This window comes from Schistocerca americana, chromosome 8, assembly GCF_021461395.2.
Source record: "Schistocerca americana isolate TAMUIC-IGC-003095 chromosome 8, iqSchAmer2.1, whole genome shotgun sequence".
In the NCBI taxonomy this organism is placed as follows: domain Eukaryota; kingdom Metazoa; phylum Arthropoda; class Insecta; order Orthoptera; family Acrididae; genus Schistocerca; species Schistocerca americana.
The window spans coordinates 255,276,186-255,300,639 of NC_060126.1; the positions used below are offsets into that span (position 1 = coordinate 255,276,186).

The 24,454-nt window shown below is 43.0% G+C and overlaps 1 protein-coding gene across 1 annotated transcript in view; it reads right to left on the reverse strand.

Annotated features, from left to right (window-relative positions):
• LOC124545038 (alpha-tocopherol transfer protein-like) overlaps positions 1-24,454 on the reverse strand; it is a 157,887-nt gene that overhangs the window by 24,635 nt on the left and 108,798 nt on the right. The window contains exons 2-3 of the mRNA XM_047123821.1: positions 20,469-20,622; positions 8,979-9,138 (exon numbers count right to left, since the gene is read on the reverse strand). Of these exons, the coding sequence (XP_046979777.1) occupies positions 8,979-9,138; positions 20,469-20,622 (314 nt within the window). The remainder of the gene's footprint in view (positions 1-8,978; positions 9,139-20,468; positions 20,623-24,454) is intronic.

The window sequence follows — 24,454 nt, forward strand, 5'->3', positions numbered from 1 at the left end:
CAGAGAAAATTCCTGACCCCGCCGGGAATCGAACCCGGGAACCCGGGTGTGGGAAGCGAGAACGCTACCGCACGACCACGAGATGCGGGCTCACAAGGTTCGAATCCTGCCTCGAGCATGGATGTGTGTGATGTCCTTAGGTTAGTTAGGTTTGAGCAGATCTAAGTCTAGGGGACTGATGACCTCAGATGTTAAGTCCCATAGTGCTCAGAACCATTTGAACTATTTGTTTGACAACTTGGGTTCTTGGCTTCGTGGAGTCTGCGCCACACTCGAATCACACCATCAGCTCTTACCAACTGAAATCGGGGCTCATCTGATCAGAGCGCGGTTTTCTAGTCGTCTAGGGTCCAACCGATATGGTCACAGCCCAGGACAGGCGCTGCAGGCGATGTCGTGCTGTAGGCAAAGGCACCCGGCTCCTTCGTCTGCTGCCGTAACCCGTTAACGCTAAATTTCGCAGCACTGTCATAACGGACACATCCGTCGTACATCTCACAGTGATTTCTGCTGTTATTTCAGTGTTGCTTGTCTGTTAGCACTGACACTACGCGAAAGCCGCTGTTCTCAGTCGTTAAGTGAAGGCCGTCAGCCACTGAATTATCCTTGCTGAGAGGTAATGTCCTATAAACTACTAGCCATTACAATTGCTACACCAAGAAGAAATGCAGATGATAAACGGGTATTCATTCGACAAATATAATATACAAGAACTGACATGTGATTACATTTACACACATCTTGGGTGCATAGATCCTGAGAAATCAGTACCCAGAACAACCACCTCTGGCTGTAATAACAGCCGTGATACGCCTCAGCTTTGAGTCAAACAGAGCTTGGATGGCATGTACATGTACAGCTGCCCATCCAGCTTCAACACGATACCACAGTTCATCAAGAGTAGTGACTGGCGTATTGTGACGAGCCAGTTGTTCGGCCACCATTACCCGGACGTTTTCAGTTGGTGAGAGATCTGGAGAATGTGCTGGCCAGGGCAGCAATCGAACATTTTCTATATCCAGAATGGCCCGTACAGGACCTGCAATATGCGGCCGTGCATTATCCTGCTGAAAGGTAGGGTTTCTCAGGGATCGAATGAAGGGTAGAGCCACGGGTCGTAACACATCTGAAATGTAATGTCCACTGTTCAAAGTTCCGTCAATGCGAACAAGAGGTGACCGCGACGTGTAACCCATGGCACCCCATACCATCACGCCGGGTGGTACGCCAGTATGGCGATGACGGATACACGCTTCCAATGTGCGTTCACCGCGATGTTGCCAAACACGGATGCGACTATCATGATGATGTAAACAGAACCGGGATTCATCCGAAAAATGACGTTTTACCATTCGTGCACCCAGTTTCGTCGTCGATTACACCATCGCAGGCGCTCCTGTCTGTGATGCAGCGTCAAGGGTAACCGCAGCCATGGTCTCCGAGCTGATAGTCCATGCTGCTGCAAACGTCGTCGAACTGTTCGCGCAGATGATTGTTGTCTTGCAAACGTCCCCATCTGTTGTCTCAGGTATCGAGACGTGGCTGCACGATCCGTTACAGCCATGCGAATAAGATGCCTGTCATATCAACTGTTAGTGATATATGGCCGTTGGGATCCAGCACGGCGTTCCGTATTACCCTTCTGAACCCACCGATTCCATATTCTGCCAACAGTCATTGGATATCGACCAACGCGAGCAGTAATGTCACGATACGATAAACCGCAATCGCGATGTGCTACAATCCGACCTTTATCAAAGACGGAAACGTGATGTTACGCATTTCTCCTCCTTACACGAGGCATCACAACAACGTTTCACCAGGCAACGCCGGTCAACTGCTGTTTGTGTATGAGAAATCGGTTGGAAATTTTCCTGATGTCAGCACGTTGTAGGTGTCGCCACCAGCGCCAACCTTGTGTGAATGCTCCGAAAAACTAATCATTTGCATATCACAGGATGTTCTTCCTCTCGGTTAAACTTCGCGTCTGTAGCACGTCACCTTCCTGGGGTAGCAATTTTAATGGCCAGTAGTGCATTTGGTATTATCTGCAGACAGTGGACACTATAGGTCTCGGAATACTGAATACCCTAACGATTTCCGAAATGAAAATCCACTGTAGTTAGCTGCAACTACAACACTTAGTTCAAAGACTGTCAGTTCCCATTGTGCCGCCGTAATCAAGTCGGTCATCTTTTCACATTAACCAGCTGAGCACAAATGACAACTCCACCAATGCACTCCCCTTTTACACCTTGTGTTCGCGACAGTACAGCCATCTGTATACGAACATATTGTTATCCCATGACTTTCGTCAACTCAGTGTACTGTTCAGTGTAGAATATGAACTGCACGGAACTATCAAACTGTGCATTATCTGGCAGTAAAAGTGAAGCATCCAGAAGATATGGTCGGATTCAGTGTAACTTCGTACACGTACACACCATAGACAGGCATATAAATGATTAAGAGGTGTAGTTATCTGCGACAGGTAGAACGACTACCAGAACGCATTAGTGTTGTTCGTGTTTGGTGTTGTTACCAGGGCTGGTAGGACATAGGGGCATAGTGAACGGCGTCAGGTGTTGAGTGCTTTGCATGAAGGACACGAAGTCGCAACGTACTCGTGTGTGAGAGCGTTAGCATCATCTGACAGTTTGAAAGGTGTCTCATAGTAGGTTACCATTTGGCTGGCTGGGTGAACTGTATAATATCCAGACTTCTGTGCCATTAGGATGTAACAGTGAACCGATGCTGGATTGCACGGGAACGTAAGGTTCGCTGCGTTTTGCACCAAACGACTAATAGCTGCGTCTGCAGTCTGAGAACACGTAATGTACTCACTGCAAGGTTTTGTGTCATTCTGTACCACTGATCAGAGACTAGCTGTACCCGAATCAGGAAGTTACCATCCCATGCATAGGCTGCCGTTAACATCTCAACACAAACAGCTGCGTTTGGAAAGGTGCCGTGAACAGAAGTCATAGCCTCCTGATGAATTGCTTCGCATTGTGTTCAGCGGTGAATCATGACTCTGCACTTTCCCTGGATGACCATAGTCGGCGAGTATGTCGGCGACCTGGTGAGAGGTCGTATTCCTCTAATATTTTGCACAGACGCAGCGGTCTTAGTCCATAAACGTTACAGTTCGTGATTAAGATTCGTTGTTAAGCTGCTTCATAAACTGTCACCAAGGACGCTGAATTTTGTTAAGTTCATAACTCAAATTCATTTCCAGCATTTATAATGCCACAGTTCACACAAGCGTCTGTACCAATCTGTTTAAACTAATTCCCATAACATCTTCACTCTACCGCGACCAACATACAAGTACCTTTGTCCCCATGACCAAAACCAGTTCTTTCTTCACTACAGTCATGTTCGATACAAGCGATTATGAATTTCGTAAAATTCTCAACTTTAAAACCGATAGGGTGGTATGGAATTAAAAAGAATAGTTCACACACTCAGCACAGTTGTACAAAAAGTGATATAAGTGAGTAAGTTCATAGTGATTTAATGATAAATTTTATAATTACTTTCACTAGGAACATCCTGTAAACCATCATTTTACATTTTTTCTTCATTGCGTTTCGTCTGATGCTAGTAAAGCTTTATTTCTTACACTATTTGCAACTGAATCACTATAGTAGGATAATGAGAGTTAACTAAACATAACTGCACATACTCACTACACTATAGAATGAAAGAATATGGTGTATTAACTTCATGGTGTTGACTAATATTACTCAGTGGTTGTTAACGGTGATGGTCACATAAAAATGTTTAGCTTAAATATAGTTCCGACAGCAGATAGTCGCTTTCCAAGTGCCATCTAAAGACAGCTTGCTGATATCTGCTTTAGTTCATCAGTATTAATTTTACCTACATGGTATATTTCTTAAACAATGATATTAATAGGCACTTTTAAAATAAATAAAATGTAGCAATGTTCCATATTTTATATTGACCTGTATGGTATTACAATCGCAGGAAATTAAATTATTGTCGATTTTATACTAACGTTAAACAACAAAATTCTTGTGGTAGCCATTTCTCGCAGCAGCTGTATATAAATTGCAATAAATTATGAAAAAAACGTCTTTTGCATGCTGAACATTAACTTGTTATCTCATTTGTACACTCATGCACGTTTAACCTTTTAAAAAGGCTTCTTCAGTGGCTGTCTTGGAATATAACATGATTTTTTCGTTGCCGTACATAGGGTACTGTATCGATGTAAAAATTGTTCATATAAGTTTTGCGTAATAAAAAGGAAACGTAGACGCAGCACAGTATCTGATTCATTACCTGAAACCCGTGTAATCTTACCTCGTGTGGAAGCTTTGTTAGAAAGGTAAAACATGTCTGGGTGCATGAATAAAACAAAAAAATTGATGTGCAGCAATCAAAATATGTTTTTGTTATAAACTATTCCAATTTATACATAGCTGCTGCGAAAAATGATCATCACAAGGATCTTGTCACATAATCTCTACCACGCAATTGTAGGTGACCACTATTATAGATTCAGAAGACTACATCTTAAGGCTCCATAAAACCTTCCAACAGTATTTGTCATTTCAGTATTCTTGTATCTAAGATCAGTATAAATATTAAAATGGCCCAACCAGTGGTCTTAAACAATGAAAGTACCAGAGAGAGTTAAAAATACTTAAATAAAAAATTATATATAATCAATCTATACCATCCAAATACGGTTTTTTTTCTCTTAGCTACTCAACAAGATTTGAATTTGTGCAGATACTGTCATTGGGGAAATCGAAGAAAACATACGAAAATATAATGGGGCTATAATGGAGCTCATGATATGACAAACTCAACACAGAAAAATAAAATGTGAACAGCAAAAACACATGCGCCAATTTTACCCTGGAGTGATGAATCTCAAAAACATACAACTAAACAATGAAAAAGGAGAGCTATTAGCAAAAGGAGTGGAACATAATGTGAAAACTAAATTAGATGAAAAATGGATAGAAAATCTCATAATACAGTCAGACACTATTCCAAAATGACAAAAGTAAAGTGACAATGTGAACACTGGGCTAACAAGAGAACTGGTTAAATAATATATACAAAAAATTGTAACAGATATGAAGAAACAAAAACAATTGGAACACTGACTCCATATCAGTCAAAAAACTAAGATATAAACTCAAAAATGAATGTGTCATTATTTCTAAAACAGAAAGTGGAAAAACAATAGGTCTGATGGACAAACAACAATAAACTGACAAAACACATAAGTTAAATACATAAAATAATATTAAAACTTGAAATCAGCCCCAGACAGACTTTCAACTAAGTTAAAAACACTTTTAAAAATACACACTACACACTAAATTGGAGAGAAAATCTTAATACAGAGTAACCCACTGTACCTATCCTCAAATGCCAACCAAAAATTCGAACACCAAACATCCCTGTAATACCCATTGTAAACTTCAAGAAAGCTCCCACTTCTAAACGCACAAGACACGTATTAAAATAAGTACCTGAAAACAAAAGATGACAGAACCATAAGGAACATCTCCCAGTTAAGACAACTAATGAAAGATGTAAAAATTCTATACAAAGCTGCTCTTCTTTCTTTTGACGATGGAAGCATGTACTCAAACATACCAGTAACACAGACAATAACTATCACGGAACAAAACCAAAAACATAACAATGAGTTTCCAGATAAACGCGCAAAAATATCGAATTAACAATGGAATGAAAATACTTTTAGTTATAATGAATACCATTTACAAGAAGATGTGCTACCAAGTGACTTCCCACTGTCAGGAGCTCTAGCGAACATTTTCAGAGATCATGTAGAAGATGTGATTCTTAAAAACGTAATCGTAAATAGATACAAAATAATCTGAAAACCTACAACAGTTGACACATTCGTACATCAGATCTCAAATTACCCACCCTCACAGAAACAAGTAGGTTTAAAACACATGTTTTGTAGACCTAATACAGTGTCACTCATCACAGAAGACTGCCAGAAAGAACTAGGCATTGTCATACAAACAGCCGCAAACAATGGGTACAATATTGATCACAAAATTTAAAAAAATAAAAAATAAAACAAATGCAGTCAGTAATCGCAATACACACACAACCACAAATGACAACACAACAAAACTCCACATCAACAAGAGCACGCAGCGACAAAACAACAATGGCACACAATATACGTGACAAAAAGGAAAAAGGTTCAAGTTGGTAACAGTGATACACAAGCACAAAATCCTACATAAAACAAAAAAACATTTTCAAAAGACCAGGAGTAAAGATAGCATTCAAATAGACAATTCAATTTAAAAATACGCCCTAAAAATAACAATAGACGCAGACATCTACCAGAAACAGAAATATACCAGCTACTATGCAACACACGTGAGAGATGATGCGTAAGGTTATTCGGAAGAAATTTCGTCACTAGATAAAAGAAGACATAACAGGGTCTGGAAATATGGGACAAGTCACTCATCGTTTGCAGGGCAAGTAAGATACATGAACCAAAACCCAATTACGCGAGCGAAAGACAGAGAGAAGTTAGAACAATAATGAAAGATCACTGATTACTTTATTAGAAAATTATCAAATATACAAAACAAAGGAAAAGGACTCAGTACTAAATTATGCAGTAAATGTACTTACCACTCATAAGTACGCACAGAAACTCAAACATAAACACACACACACACACACACACACACATGCATGCATGGAGGTGCTTGTACATGCTCTATACACAAACTTAATCCTAAGCGGAATAAACTGATTGTTCTGTATAAGGATTTACGAAACAGTTGATTAAAGGGACAGACGCCACGGTACCTCACAAATAATTATTGTAACACTGGAATCTGAAGATTCGGTGTTTTATTGTTTGAGAGGACATTCATCAATAGACATCTGCCAACTTACGAAGTGCATAGTTCGCTCGACATACTGCCCATAATACTTTGAAACAGCAATCACAATTCTTTCATAAACAATAACTGGTATTAAACTCGAAGTAAATTCAAATTTTAAACATTAAATATTATCATCTTATTTATAGATGTTAAATACTAATAAAGATATCTAAAGTAAAATTATTATTAATAATAACAATCATGAAGTTTTTCCTAATTTTTTGGATAATTACTATTAAATGGGAACACACTGCCAACATAACAGTGATGTTTGCTGACATTATTTTAATTTTTTAAGATAACTTTTGAGAACGAAAGAAATTTTCTTCACACCACTCATAAGCTGCTAATCTGAAGTTGAGCAATTACCAGTTACGAAATTCATGATTTACATCTTATTGTAACAAACTGAGGTAATATTTCTATCACAGAGCCAAAGGAATTAGTATTTCAACAACATAAAACTTATAAGAAATTAAAGGGCTTTATGATGTGTGTTGGGTGCTGGCTGTACCTTCAGGCACTACAATGATCAACTTTTGGAGAGGTTTACACATATTTTTGATTGAAAAAGTATATTTTGTAGTATTTCGCCTTTTGCGATTGTCCGTAGGCTATAAGCATTTTTTTTTTAATTTTGGAGGGACAGAAATTGGCTTTTGGGTTGTGGTATAGCACATATCAAAAGTTTATCTCTTACTACATCTTGGCTGTTCATGCAGTAAAACTGTCCCATCATGCATGACGTTTTATCTTGTTACTTCTTGACTATCAACTGTATATGTGACACATTCTGCAGATAATAATCATATATACCAGTGGAGGTACCAGAAAAATTACACCATTGTACGGCACTTAGTTAGGAGATATGACGTCTTAAACACTGAGATACGTGAAAAATTTACGGCATCGTGCTTTGTTGCTAATAAGTCTGTTCGCAACGCTTTTCGTAGAAAATATCCACAGCTGAAGTTAAATGTACCCACAAAAATATATCATTTTACGACACAGATTTCAGGAGATTTGACGTCATAAATAATGAGATACACGAAAAACAGCCACATCATTCATGGAGTTTTAATTTATTACTTCTTTACTACTAACTCTAACCACAATACAATTCTCAGACAGTTGATATACCTGCAAAATTATATCACTGCACAACACACAATTCAGTAGATATATAACAAACATTGAGCTACATTATGAAACTGTACAGAGAAATTCATCAGGCTTACAGGTGAAATATGTGTACAAATACGTGTGAAAAACGTCAAATATATGTGAAATATGTTCAACTGGTGCGTATGTGGGCAAATCTACGGGTAAAAAGCTTATCCTAAACCCCTGGAACGACGTCACTCAGTTTTGTACACATTTTAGTTAGAATCTGGAAAGTAATACCGCAGGGTTGAGAAGGGGTGAGGGAAGGGAGGGGGAAATGGACAGAGAGAGAGTGGTAAAGAGAAGGTAGGCGCAGACAGGAAGAGGTTGACATGGACAGAGAGAGCGGGATAAGGACGGAGAGAAGAGAGAGGAAGAGATCGACATAGAGAGGTAAGGGGTCTACGGAAGGGAAGGAGGAGATGGAGGACGGAGGAGAAAGGAGGAAATGGACAGAAGAAGGGGAGGAAGAGATTGACAAAGAGTGGGGGCAGGAGAAGTAACTGTAATGGGGAGGAGGAGGGAAAGAGAGGTGAAAGAGAGGGTGGACAGGGGAGAGGAGGAGCAGATTGACAGGGAAAGGGGGAGGAGGAGATGGATGGAGAGTGGTGAGTGGAGGAGGTGAACAGAAAGAGGGGTGTAGGAGATGGACAGAGGGGAGGTGAAGGACGAAATGGCGGAGAGAGGAGGGGGAGAGGAGGAGATGGAACAATAGCATATTGGAATAAATACACACTCGGGCAATGCCTGGTACTTAGCTAGTTGGTAATAAGATACTAGCAGGGTATGAGAGTAACAGGAAAGAAGGCCAGTTCTCCCAAGTATAGGGCTGAGTAACTGTCAGACAAGGTAATAACACAGTTTGGAAGAGCTTACCCGGATTTCATGGTGGCCTGCATCTCCTCGGAGAAGGGGTCCCTGTTGGTAAAGAATTCTGGGAGCGCGGTGCGCATCGTGTAGTACATGTCCAATTTCTGCTTGGTCTTCTCCAGCGAGAACTTGCAGCCGCGTAGGAACGTCAGCAGCCACTGGTCGTCTGGAAAACATCGACGGCGGAAAAGGGTTAACACCTCTGTAGATCCAAGTAACGCACTACAAATATTTCATAATGACGTTAGCGCGTAAACTTGTTTGAATCTTTCTCCGCTTGTGGCTGCTTGAGGACTACACTGTATTCATACATTCCTTCCCATGGAAGCCACAATACATCTACATCTACATTGATACTCCGCAAGCCACCCAACGGTGTGTGGCGGAGGGCACTTTACGTGCCACTGTCATTACCTCCCTTTCCTGTTCCAGTCGCGTATGGTTCGCGGGAAGAACGACTGCCGGAAAGCCTCCGTGCGCGCTCGAATCTCTCTAATTTCACATTCTTGATCTCCTCCGGAGGTATAAAGAGGGGGAAGCAATATATTCGATACCTCATCCAGAAACGCACCCTCTCGAAACCTGGACAGCAAGCCACAACGCTATGCAGAGCGCCTCTGTTGCAGAGTCTGCCACTTGAGTTTGCTAAACATCTCCGTAACGCTATCACGCTTACCAAATAACCCTGCGACGAAACGCGCCGCTCTTCTTTTGATCTTTTCTATCTCCTCTGTCAACCCGACCTGGTACGGATCCCACACTGATGAGCAATACTCAAGTATAGGTCGAACGAGTGTTTTGTAAGCCACCTCCTTTGTTGATGGACTACATTTTCTAAGGACTCTCCCAATGAATCTCAACTTGGCACCCGCGTTACCAACAATTAATTTTATATTATCAGTCCACTTCAAATCGTTCCGTACGCATACTCGCAGATATTTCACATAAGTAACTGCTACCAGTGTTTGTTCCGCTATCATATAATCATACAATAAAGGATCCTTCTTTCTACGTATTCGCAATACATTACATTTGTCTATGTTAAGGGTCAGTTGCCACTCGCTGCACCAAGTGCCTATCCGCTGCAGATCTTCCTGCATTTCGCTGCAATTTTCTAATGCTGCAACTTCTCTGTATACTACAGCATCATCCGCGAAAAGCCACATGGAACTTCCGACACTATTTGCTAGGTTATTTATATATATTGTGAAAAGCAATTTCAATATAAGACATGCATCGCATCGTAATCGTCAAACTAATTGTAACAAGAGCGAAAACAATTCATGGAAATAAAACACCATCTGCCATTTTTGATGGGCTTCGTGATGGGAAAACTTGGATGAAAGGCGATGTACACTGTCGTAAAAAAAGCTATACGATCAAGGACAAGGTCACTTTCATAAATTTTGACTACATAGTCAACAGAGAGCAGCGACCTGATTGTATATTAAAAAATGAACAGTCGAGATCGCAAAAATATTTCTTTATTAACGGGTTTAGACTTATCTATAAGCCATCTGCAGCCATATGGGGCCTAAAAATTCTGAAGATGGCTTGCAGATAAGCCGAAACCGGTTAATAAAGTAATATTATTGCGATCTCGACTGTTCTTTTTGTCTTTTTTTGATAAAAATAGGTCATTTTATTGACAAGTGAGGTAACAGGTAGTTCATATTGAAACTCTAAACACACACACACACACATCTATCGTAGAGTTCATCGCATGATAACAAACCCAAACCAAATGAAACACAGGTGTCACGGTATAGGGTGCCCAAACAGTCATTTAAAAACGCAGGGTAGCCCTTTCTGACGGCAATTATGGCGATATTCTCACATGCAAACGATCTTAAAGGTGCCATCTCGCGATAGACTTCGACGGTTCAATCCCGCGTCCGGCCATCCTGATTTAGGTTTTCCGTGATTTTCCTAAATCGCTCCAGGCAAATGCTGGGATGGTTCCTTTGAAAGGGCACGGCCGACCTCCTACCCCGTCCTTCCCTAATCCGATGCGACCGACGACCTCGCTGTTTGGCCTCTTCCCCCAAACAATCCAAATCGCGATAGACTGTACCAGGCAGCTCGTCGCAATTCGTGAATGGTGCTTGGAGAAGCTGAAGAACTTATATGTTTCCGTTTCACTATGTCCAATACGTGTTCAGTTGACAGAGATCTTGTGATCTTGCTCGCCAGGTTCAAAATGGTTCAAATGGCTCTGAGCACTATGGGACTTAACATCTGAGGTCGTCAGTCCCCTAGAACTTAGAACTACTTAAACCTAACTAAACTAAGGACGTCACACACATCCATGCCCGAGGCAGGATTCGAACCTGCGACCGTAGCAGTCGCACGGTTCCAGACTGAAGCGCCTAGAACCGCTCGGTCACCGCGGCCGGCTGCTCGCCAGGGCAGCTGTGCATCACGCAGGGCACAATGTGTCGCAGCAGCCGTATGTCGACGTGCATTGTCCTGCTGAAAAAGCACGTCACCATCATATCGAAGAAATGGAAGCAACACGAGGATAATAGCCTTTGCAGGGTAGAGGGTACTCGTCACTACACCCTTCATAAAGATCAGATGTGACAGCGAATTGTATCTGATACCAAGCACACCATGAAGCTTAGGATGGGTCCTGTGTGTCGTGAGCGAAAATACTCTGAAGAAGGCAGCTCACCTCGTGTACGCCATACAAGTGTACGTCCATCACTCGCATACAGACACACTCACAACACTCAAGACAACAGAACGCCATTTCTTCACTCTCCAGTCGACAGCAGGATAGCCATGCTTGGCTCTCTCGCGGCGTCACTGGTAGCCTCGCCAGAGGGACACGTGACCTTAGTCCTCCAGAACACGGTCTACAGCTGTGGGACTGTTCCAAAGACCACTGCTGAAAACAGCGACACACCACCAACACGAACATCAATCCGTTAATACCTCTATCCAGCTTCTCCAGAGCCGCAGTGTGACCCCGTTTAAACGGGGCATGGTTGTACCCTAGAATAAATGTTGCAAACACTGTTTACTTCTAAACCTCAGCACAGTGGTTAAAAGCAGAGTAAAAACGCAGGGTGTACAGACAGGCCTACTAAGAAACATCTGATCGTCGATGACGATGACAAATGACTAGCTAACACTACAGTCCTTCAGTATACACATGATTGAAACGCCAAAGAAACTGGTATAGGCATGCGTATCTAAATACAGATACGTAAACAGGTAGAATACGGCGCTACGGTCGCCACAGCCTATATAAGACAATAAGTGTCTGCCGTAGTTGTTAGATCGGTTACTGCTACAATGGCAGGTTAACAAGATTTAAGATAGTTTTAACGTGGTGTTATAGTCGGCGCTCGTCCATTTCACGACTGTACCGTGAATATCAGGAAAATATCAAATCTCTGTGATCGCTGCGGCCGGAGAAAGATCCTGTAAGATCGGGACCAACGACGACTGAACAGTGTCGTTCAACGCGACAAAATAGCAACCCTTCCGGAAACTGCTGTAGATTTTAATGCTGGGCCATCAACCAGTGTCAGCGTGCGAACCATTCAACGAAACATCATCGATATGGGCTTCTGGAGACGAAGGCCCACTCGTGTAGCCTTGAGGACTGCAGGACACAAAGCGTTACGCCTCGCCTGGGTCCGTCAACACCGACATTGGTCTGTTGATGATTGGAAACATGTTGCCTCGTCGGACGAGTCTCACTTCAAATTGTATCGAGCGTGTACGGGCATGGAGACAACCTCATAAATCCATGGACCCTGCATGTCTGCAGGGGACTGTTCAAGGTGGCAGAGGCTCTGTAATGGTGTTTGGTGTGTGCAGTTCGAGTGATATGGGTCCCCGATACGTCTAGATACGACTCAGACAGGTGATACGTAAGATCACCTGCATCCTTTCATGTCAATTGTGCGTAACGGCTTGGGCAATACCAGCAGGACACCTCACTCGTCGAGAATTGTTACATGGTGGTTCCAGGTACACTCCTCTGAGTTTAAACACTTTCGCTGGCCAGGAAACTCTCCAGATATGAACATAATTGAGCACTGCCTTGCAACGAGCTTTTGAGAAGAGATCTCTACCCCCTCGTACTCTTACGCTGTTATGGAGATCCTTGCCGGATTCACGGTTTCAATTCCCTCCAGCACTACTATCAGATACTCGCCGAGTCCATGCAATGTCGTGTTGCGGCACTTCTTTCTGCCCGCGGGGGCCTTGCCCGATATTAGGCAGATGTGTCTCTTTGGCTCTTCAGCGTAATATACCGTAGCGGTCACTGGAAACGGTCTAGGGTGTTGTATTGTTTTTTAACGGTAGCTTATTTCCTGTGGAACGCTGATGAGTAAATTCAGAAGTATTCGAAGAAGACTGTGTGACCGTTATGCTGCCACACTCGTAAATTTCAAGGATGAAGAGAATAAGATGAAGAGAGATTAAGACGGCTGAAGAGACATACAAAAATAACCCTCCTGGACAGCGACGCGCGTTAACAGGCCACTTTCGGGAGACTGAGGCACACTGGCCCCACATCTAATCCGCCCTGCTGGTTACCGATGAGAGCCTGTGTGCCGGCTTGCCTGCAGGCGGTTTTTGGGCGGTTTGCCCCACACGACTATGTGAAAACCAGGCTAGTACCTACGTCACGCCTCAGTTATACGATTTGGAAACTTTTGGAAAACGTTCGAAGTCTTGGACTTAAATTTACTCCAGACAGAGACTGTTGGAATACGCAATTACCGTCGTGAGGAAGGAAAAGGGGACTGCAATACAAAGGGCATCTGCTGTAACTCTACCATGAACACTACCAGATCCGATAATTATTATGCCGAGCCCATGAAGAAGTAGGAAAAACAAGGCCTTACATTACCGTTTTTTCGGAAACAGTCCCACGACACGTATAAAATCATACCGAAAAATCCCACTGAATCGCAATAATTAATCAATACCTAGAAATGTGATATATAGCAGTGCTAGTGATTTTCGGTAGGTGACTAATGTAATTTGCTCTTCATTTACTCTTTTAATCGAAGTTGCATGCATTATACAAATGAGAGATTGTTGAAAGCAGATTGGACAACGGGAAAACACTGTGGAGCTACGTAGGTCACCTCCCTTGGAGCGGTTTTTGGGAGGGAATTCTGGGAGGTGGGTAGGTCATTGTCTTGCTCGCCACTGGACAGTATTTTGTAGTGCCGCGATTGGACGCCTGAAGACTATGGGCTAACAGAGATAAGATCTTATGTGGTGCAAGACGTGACCGGTTTTACAACCCAGAAGCGAAATGAGAAAGAATGTCGTTTTTTAAGCGAGGTCCAAGAAGGCACTATTTCGCACAAAACGTTTTGTCCAGAATATGCCTGATGTTATGGACGTCATCTTGCAAACAGTGGAGACCCGCAGTTTTGGGATGCTTTGCAGGCGTCAGATGCCACCGAACGTTAACTTCACAAAAACCAAATCTTTACAGCGTGTAAGTACTCCTATGACTGGATAAAATGAGTAAACCGGAGGTTAGAAAGAGAAATTCGACTGTGTCGATGAGGGCCCACCCCAATTGGCCACAGATACAGATGGAAAGAGAATAAGATATCTTTTCATTGTTAAATGGTAGGATGCGCGTTACTGGCTAACTGCCTAAAGAATAGCCCAGGAGAGGGCAGCAGCTTTTTCTAAAGAAAATTTTTACGTATCGGCACTCGGAAGATCCATACCTCAGTCAATCAAAACGAACTAAGAGTGATTACATGGAAATGTGTGTTTTCTTCCTGATGAATATTCGGTAAAAAAATTAATTTTTCGTAGAAAATTGTCATCGTTTCACCCCCAAGGTTCTCGATCGCCTGGATCCACCGCAGGACCAATGTATTGAAGGATGTATAGAGATTTCGGGCTGATCTGCATTTAACGGCTGGTGAGGTTCGTTAGTGTGCCGCCAATGACCGATTCCGCAACCACTTCAGGCTCCGCCTACAACTTAACTATGATGAGAACGAGCCGCAGCTGTGATGCGTACGGTAATCAAAGCTATTTTACAGAATTATGTAACTCCAAGCTTCACTTTGAAGATCTGAATTTAGATTCAGTACCAGCTTGCTTTCAAATTCGGCCACAGTTTCAATGCGTTCCTTTCTGTAGAACAATCTGTCTTCTCTACTGATGTCACTAGAATCACGGTACAACTTCACGTTGGCAGTTGCTTCATTTACACGATTATTAGAATCTTTTCTCAGACCCTTAAATCAGATGTGCCACAGTTTTATTAGACTAATATTATCATTTCTTGTCAAACGTTTTCTTCGACGGAATAGACCGAGTTAATTGTGATTCTTGCTTCATTTAACAGCCTTTTCATTTCAAATTAATTATTTTAGAGAGTGTTTAACTGATGTATGTCAGATACAGGGCCCAATTGCCACACCTGGAGGTTACCCTCTGTAACCTTGCAAAACAGTCATTTTTGCGCTCGTTAAACAATCATTTTCTCACTCTCTCAATACGTTAATGCAATAAGGCACAAAATCGGTAACATTGGAATGAAGTACTCCCCACTACGCACCGGTAACATGTGAAGTATACAGGGTGTCCCAGGAAGAACGGTCAGTATTCAGGGATATGACAGGAGCGATCATTCGAAGCAAAATGTTTAGTAAACAAGGGCTGTAAAATGCATACGTTAAGAGCAATTAGCACTGGTTCTTCTTCGCTACTGTGAAACACATTTATTCTACTGAAGAACTGCTCATTGCTCATAAGGCATGCATTTTAGAGACCATGCTTACTATACAACTTTTTCTTGTTTTGTTTCATACCATCTCCTCTGAAAATACGGAAAACAAAGAGCTTGCTGTAGAGGAGACTTGTTTTACAGTATCGAAGATCACGAAGTGCTCTTAGCACTTAAGCCATGCATTTTAGAGCCCACGTTTTCTATTTTCCTTCGACTTATAGTTCTTGTCATAGTCCTGAATACTGACCACTGCTTCTAGGATACCCCCTATATCAAGACGTGGATGATAAGCTCTGCCGGCCGGAGTGGCCGAGCGGTTCTAGGCGCTACAGTCTGGAACCGCACGGCCGCTACGGTCGCAGGTTCGAGTCCTTCCTCGGGCATGGATGTGTGTGATGTCCTTAGGTTAGTTAGATTTAAGTAGTTCTAAGTTCTAGCGGACTGATGACCTCAGAAGTTAAGTCCCATAGTGCTCAGAGCCATTTGAACCATTTTGATAAGGTCTCATGAAATTCCTATACTTTTCCCTGTACGAAATAACTTATTCTGTCCGGAGGAATGTAAACATTTATTTTTCGTACTGCCTACAATTGATGCACAACTCCTGTCTTGTAGCACCTGTCTTTTTAGTTGAATGAATATCATCGTGACACTATTGTGCTTGCTAATGAACCAGTGAAGAAAGAATCCTCGATCCTTTGGATCTTTTCTATTTCCAGACCACTCTTATCTAGTAATTCTTCTAGACTGTCGAGCAACATTCAAGTATTCGTGGAACAAGGGTTTTGTGAGCTGCCTCCTTTGAGGGTGGACTACATTTGCTGAGGATTCTTGTAGTAAAACTCAACTTTCTATAGCTCTGTACGCAAACTGTCAGATGTGCAGTGGATTTTACAGCTTCTAGTAATTGTCTTGCTATAGTGCCATCACACAGTAATGAGTATTTGTGGCCAGTCCATTACGTTTATTTATGTTGAGAGTCAACTGTCAATTTTTAACGATGTACCGTACCTCTGCATAATTCTGCATTTTGCTACATTTTTTAGGGTTGCCACTTCTCCATAAATAACAGCATCATCAGCAAAACGACTCATGGGACGTCCGATGTTATCCAAATATTGTGAAATATGATGGTCGTGTAACACCCTTTTGGGGAACGCTCGAAGTTACTTTTACGTCCGAAGATTTGGCTCCGTTGGAATCGTCATGATGTGTTCTGTTTAGTAAGAACTCTTCAATCCGATCACATTGTTGAGCCGATATTCCGCACGCTTGCATTTTGCTCGTTAGCGCGGAACTATATCGAATCCCGTCAGGAAGTCAAGGGAAACGGCATTAATCTGGGTGACGAATCTACTGTCTTCTGGTTCCCGTAGACGAAGAGAATGAGTCCCGTCTCATACAGTCATTATTCATTGAATTCGCAATGATAAATGAGAATTTTTGCAGCCAACATCGCTTGTTGAATATTTTTGGTTCCTCATTGATCAGTTTCGACAGGTCTAGTTGTCATCTTCGGTCTCCTGCAAATACACTCATGTTCAGAAAGCAGAACGCCTTGAACGACTGGAGATGGGACGTTCATATTCACAGGATATGTACGTTAGTATGTTCAGCAGAAATTATTAGCATTTCAACCATATCGGCCCTGGGATTCAAGGTCAACATCGATATCGCAGCGCAACACCACCTAAAGGTAAAATGGGCCTGCGTCTCTCGTTGTCTCTATAAAACGAAGGTAATGGATCAGTGACTTGAGCAGACGCGCAGAATACCTCGCAGACGTATGCGCGAACCCTGACGTCGAATCGGTGAGTTCGAATGAGGGCGCATCCCTCCGGGAAACTGCTGCTCGTGTAGGACGAAGTGGTTCGGCAGTAGGGCGAGTGCGTACAGAATGGTTCAACGGTAGGCCTTAGAACACGACGAGATGGGTCAGGCCGCAACATCTAGACAACCCCTGAGAAGTTCGCCATCTCATCCGAATAGCATTACAGGACAGATCTGACTCCTGCTCGGCTCTGACGCAACAGTGGAACATACCGTACACTATCAAGGGTGACAATCCGTCACCGTTTATTGCGGCATGGGTAACGTGCATGCTGTCGACTTCTCGGCCTGTCTTTGACGAAGGTGCAGAGACATGCTAGGCGGCAATGGTGTACGGAACGATGTCACTGGAGACAGGAATGGCATTATATAGAGATGGTTCTGTTTATTCGAAAACGTTGGCCGCTTTCTGGTTCACCGCAGACAGTAAGAGCGGAATCACAGTGACTTCATTCGCACAAGGCATGCAGCACCAAATCAAGGCCTAATGGTGTGGGATGCCATTGGGTACAACCACAAATCACAGTTGGTCCTTGCATGACATCCTGCGACCCGTAGCCATGCCCTTTATGCACAACACCCGAGACGCCATTTTTCAGCAAGACGATACACGACTACATGCTGCTGCACGAACACGTGCCGGCCGGTGTGGCCGTGCCGTTATAGGCGCTTCAGTCTGGAACCGCGTGACCGCTACGGTCGCAGGTTCGAATCCTGCCTCGGGCATGGATGTGTGTGATGTCCTTAGGTTAGTTAGGTTTAAGTAGTTCTAAGTTCTAGGGGACTGATGACCACAGATGTGAAGTCCCATAGTGCTCAGAGCCATTTGAACCATTTGAACGAACACGTGCTTTCTTGGTGTCACATGACGCCGGCCTATTCCCCTAGCCCGCCAGATCACCGTAGTGGTCGCCAATCGAAAATGTATGGCATACGGTGAAACGACGGGTGCAGCCCTGTGACCCAGTGCCAATCACCACGGATGAACTTTGTAACTAGTTGACAACAGCATGGAATGCTGTACCATGGGACGCCAGTTATCAGGGCCCACAGCGGATCCTAGTATAGGCAACAGCACATACGCTGAACCGAGGTGACTGAAATGCTAATCACTTCTGCAGAACATACTACTGTACATATCATGTGAATATGAACGTCCTATCTCTATTGTTCTGTTTTTTTTTTTAACATGAGTGTAATATTACTGTCCATGAATTTACGAGAATACACTCCATTCATAAAAGACAGACGCCAATTGACTTGTCTAGTACATAAAACAGAGTAGATAAAAAGTACGTAACACCAACTATGTGTCCCGGGGTGGCAACGACTTATAGCGTGGAGCCATTGTAGCTACGGACCATCAAGCAAGACTATTTCAAGATAAGATACAAGCAGTATGCGAATATCTGCCCAATTAAAATTTGCTTAAAATATACACCGGTGCCAATAAGAAAATTGACAACGCGTGTATGTGAAAACTGATACCGAAATATCTTCATCGTGGGGCAGAAACTGTTGAAATAGCAACGTATATACCTGCAGTTATATTCAACGAAGGTTATTCGTCTATTCTGAAGACCATGAATGTGTCATAAATCGTCACAGAAACGAACAGCAAGAACTTTGTGGAGTTATCTGACAGGAAACGTATGGCCGCAGCGTAGTACGAATATTTCAGTTTGTTAAAAGAGCTCGGGCTGAAAAACCATAGCACCAAGTTCAGAACCAGAGAATGTTTGAGGGAAAGGAAGGATGCCTCTAAGATCTTGGTATCGCAGAATACGTTTCTTTTGTTACTGCCAACTTTACACGCGTTTTTTTCGAAACAACATTTTTCAGCGCGTAAAGCGCTCTAGAACCACTACTGATTTTTTAAAAACGAAAGGTAATGAAATTTACGGTGCCTTATTGAGATCGTTTACTTTTGTCAAGTTTTTAATATTTTTTAAACAATTGAATTTAGGAAAACATGCCAAGATATTGAAATGTTTTTCGAGGTAATTTTCAAAATCCCATAGTCATAGCCTCCAGAATTCATTTTAATTTAAAAATTTTTTGTTTTTATGGGTTTCAGAAATAGCTACGAGTCTGTGTACAACGCTTCGTGCAAATAAGGACATGCCGAGAGGCGCATACTTCGACAAGGGCTGCAGCCGCCAGTAAATAATGTAAATGCCGTGTGACTATGGCCTCCCGTTGGGTAGACCGTTCGCCGGGTGCCAGTCTTTCGATATGACGCCACTTCTGCGACATGCTCGTCGATGGGGATAAAATGGTGATGATTAAGACGACACAACACCCAGTCCCTGAGCGGAGAATATCTCCGACCCAGCCGGGAATCGAACCCGGACCCCTAGGATTGACATTCTCTCGCGCTGACCACTCAGCTACCGGGGGCGGACAGCTGCCAGTTTTAATTTGGTACGAGATAATTTTTTTCACACACGAATGTATGTATAATAAAGTGGCAAAACCTCCATTTTATGAAAAACAACCGTTGAGCGAAGACCAAAATTCTTTACTGCACCCATTATGCTGAGAGGTTGTAGGTGATATGAGATATGTTGCGAGTTAAGGCTGCTAAATTGATTAAAATGAATGATTCCAGAATGGAGAGGATGTACTGGCAGAACTGAAGTTGTGAGGAGGGGTGGTGATGCGAGCTTGGGTAGCTCAATCGGTACATCACTCGCTCCATAAAGCCAAAGGTTCAGAATTAGAGTCTCGGTCCGGCGCACAGTTTTAATGTGCCACGAAGTTTCAAAAGGAATCATACTTCACTGACTCACGTTGCACTTTTACAATTTCCTTCCGTCTCTTTCAAGATGACTTTCCCTCTCTGAAGTGTTGGGCATTTTACGGAACTCACTCAGCAGCGTTGCGTGGCTGTGGAGAGACGGTAAGTACTCGCTGCTCGCACGTTTGCTTACCAGTCCTGGCCCTGATGTGCGGCTGCTTGCTGAGCCAGTCCCTGATGTGCTGGATGTCCTGGTCCCTCCTCTTGGGGTCCTCGTTCAGCTCCTTCTTCGCCCGTTCTTCCAGCTCCGGTGGGAGAGCGCGGTACGCCATTGGCGAGTACAGTTCCTGCAGAGAGAAAAAGGAATTTACTGTTAGAGACTGCCTCTCTGGATTAACTCGTGCTTTCAGTTGCAGCTACAGTGGAATCTGGTTTATCCGGACTAAGCGGGACCAGAGGTCATTTGGATTGTTGAAAATAACGCCAAACTGGAAATTACGAAAAAAAAAAATTAGAGTAACATTGATTAAATGCCACTAGCACAGACGTTATATACAGGTTGATTCCATAATGATGTTAGAAACGTTTAGTGATGATGGTGAAGGGTAAGTGTATAAACGTGAGGTAAGGGACACTGGTCCGGAAGCAACCAAGTCGAAAGTTACGAGAAAAATCGCTCTGATATTTGTGACTGCGGAATACATGTCCCGATATTGTTCCAATGACCGTAGGGTATGCAACTTACAGAGGTGGTAATATGGGCCAAAACAAGAAAAGTAGTGCAGTAAACGTGGGCTCTAAAATGCATACCTTAAGAGCTATAACCACTTGTTCATCGTTAATACTGTAAAACACATCTCCCCTACGATTTAGAAAAGATATCTGAATGGTGCGAAAAGTGGCTGTTGACCCTAAGTAACGAAAGGTGTGAGGTTATCCACATGAGTGCCAAAAGGCACTCTTTAAACTTCGGTTACACGATGAATCACTCTAATCTAAAACCCGTAAATTCAATTAAATACCAAGGTATTACAATTACGAACAACTTAAATTGGAAGGAACACATAGAAAATGTTGTGGGGAAGGCTAACCAAAGACTACGTTTTATTGGCAGGGCACTTAGAAAATGTAACAGACCTACTAAGGAGATTGCCAACACTACGCTTGTCCATCCTCTATTAGAATACTGCTGCGTGGTGTGGGATCCTTACCAGATAGGACTGACGGAGTACATCGAAAAAGTTCAAAGAAAGACAGCACGTTTTGTATTACCGAGAAATATGGGAGAGAGTGTTACAGAAATGATATAGGATTTGGGCTGGAAATCATTAAAAGAAAGGCGTTTTTCGTTGCAATGGAATCTTCTCACGAAATTCCAATCATCAGCTTTCTCCTCCGAATGCGAAAATATTTTATTGACACCGACCTACATAGGGAGAAACGATCACCACGATAAAATACGGGAAATCAAAGTTCGTACGGAAAGATATAGGTGTTCATTCTTCCCGCGCGCTATACGAGATTGGAATAATAGAGAATTGTGAAGGTGGTTCGATGAACCCTCTGCCAGGCAGTAGAATGTGATTTGCAGAGTATCCATGTAGATGTAGATGTAAGCACTTTGCTTTGGGAGGAGGTAAATATGGGCTCTAAAATCATACCGTCAGAGCTACGCGTACATATTCAGTAGAAGAGATGTGTTTACAGCAGTGAAGAAGAGCAAGACCTCATAGCTCTTAAGGTATGGATTTTAGAGCCCATATTTACTAGAAAATTTTGTCTTGTTTTGGTCCATGCACCCACCTATGAAAGTTTTCTACCCTACAATATTTGCAACAACAGTACCAGTACTTGTATTCCACTGTCAATGGTATCAGAGCGATTTTTCCCTGTAACTTTCAACTCGGTCATTTCCGGACCAATGTCCCTCATCTCAGATAGCTCTACTCCATCATCCATGGAAGTTTGTAACATCACGGAATCACCCTGTATTTATTCTTACGTAAATATACAACTTACACATTATTTTCACATATTATGACAGGGTAATGAAAAAGAAAACGGAGTACGTTTCTAAGGTTCCGCTGGGAAGGAACCTTTATTCTATGATTATATGATAGCGGAACAAACACTGGTAGCAGTTACTTCTGTAAAATATCTGGGAGTATGCGTGCGGAACGATTTGAAGTGGAATGATCATATAAAATTAATTGTTGGTAAGGCGGGTGCCAGGTTGAGATTCATTGGGAGACTCCTTAGAAAATGTAGTCCACCAACAAAGGGGGTGGCTTACAAAACACTCGTTCGACCTACACTTGAGTATTGCTCATTAGTGTGGGATCCGTACCAGGTCGAGTTGACGGAGATAGAGAAGATCCAAAGAAGAGCGGCGCGTTTCGTCACAGGGTTATTTGGTAAGCGTGATAGCGTTACGGAGATGTTTAGCAAACTCAAGTGGCAGACTCTACAAGAGAGGCGCTCTGCATCGTGGTGTAGCTTGCTGTCCAGGTTTCGAGAGGGTGCGTTTCTGGATGTGGTATCGAATATATTGCTTCCCCGTACTTATACCTCCAGAGGAGATCACGAATGTAAAATAGAGAGATTCGAGCGCGCACAGAGGCTTTCCGGCAGTCGTTCTTCCCGCGAACCAAACAGGAAAGGGAGGTAATGACAGTGGCACGTAAAGTGCCCTCCGCCACACACCGTTGGGTGGCTTGCGGAGTATAAATGTAGATGTACATGTAGATGTGGGTTTGACAAGCGAATTACCTGTGAAATAAGTCCCAATATGCGACGAGTTTAGACAAATTCCCTTTTATATACAATGTTTACTCTCCGAACTAGTAACGCAGCCTTACTGCACAAATGTTCCAGACAAAGAACGCTTACTTTGCTCAACGACTTTTTTAATGGGCATAACAAAAGTAAATTGAATTGCCGTCGGTGTGGCCGAGAGGTTCTAGGCGCTACAGTCTGGAACCGCGCGACCGCTACGGTCGCAGGTTCGAATCCTGCCTCGGGCATGGATGTGTGTGATGTCCTTAGTTTAGTTAGGTTTAAGTAGTTCTAAGTTCTAGGGGACTGATGACCTCAGGAGTTAAGTCCCATAGTGCTCAGAGCCATTTGAACCATTTAAATTGAATTTATGAGAATACTGAGTAATCGTAGCGGCTGGAAACAGTCGCATCGCGTAGCTCATCGGAATCTAACGAGGAACGTTTGTCATCCTGTCCTACCGCACTAGCCATCACAGCTTACCAGGTAGCCTGCCGGGACGTCAAACGTACATCCACCATGGAGCGAATTTTCATCAGGTTCCTTTCTTCGTTTTTGAGACTTCCATTCCCTAGCTCTCGTCATTAATAAGTAGGACATCACGTTGTGACATGACAATAGCCTATCACACTAAAGTGGGACCCTTTAAAATGCAAGCACGTGTCTACTAACCGCCCAATCCACAACCATAATTGGTACCGTCAAGTTCACGTAGGGCGGCTTCCCGATGGAGTATACAAACGACGAATACATCAATATGCTTCAGGCTTCAGGTGCTGGGGGCATCCAACAACCAAGCTGCTGCTGCTACTGCAACTGCGTATGTGGCGGCGTACCATCAAAGGCACCATCAAGAATGTTTTTCGTCACCTGGAGCAATGCCTTCGGGAAACCGGCAATATTCGTCCACAAGTAAAGGACAAACTGACTGAAAATACATGAATTGGATTAGAGCATTGGCGAGTATGTGTTTCGTTCCCCACGGCACTGTATCGCCTCACTGAGGTAATGGGGCAGCTCCAGCACAGTGAAGATCTCATGCTACCTGTTCTTGACAACGTTCCACTCATTTAGGGCATTGCCAGAGCCTCGATTTTTAATCGCATTTCTATTATACTTGTTGGCAGGTCTAGATTTTGCTACATTCACTTTTGTCTTGAATTGGGATGAGGAATCGCTTGCCGACCGCAAAGGGTGGCATGTTTCATTCACTATGTATGTCTGTGCTTATATACCAGCATCGGAGTCCCGCTACGTTGCGTATATGTTGCAGCAAAGTCCTCAGACAGAAACTTTTTGATCGCCCCTTATACCTGTGTCTACCTGCTGTGTCAACAGTGACTCTTACCCCCCCGTGATGAAATGAGAACCGTTGTGGTCTAATTACTTGGCATTACTTGAAGA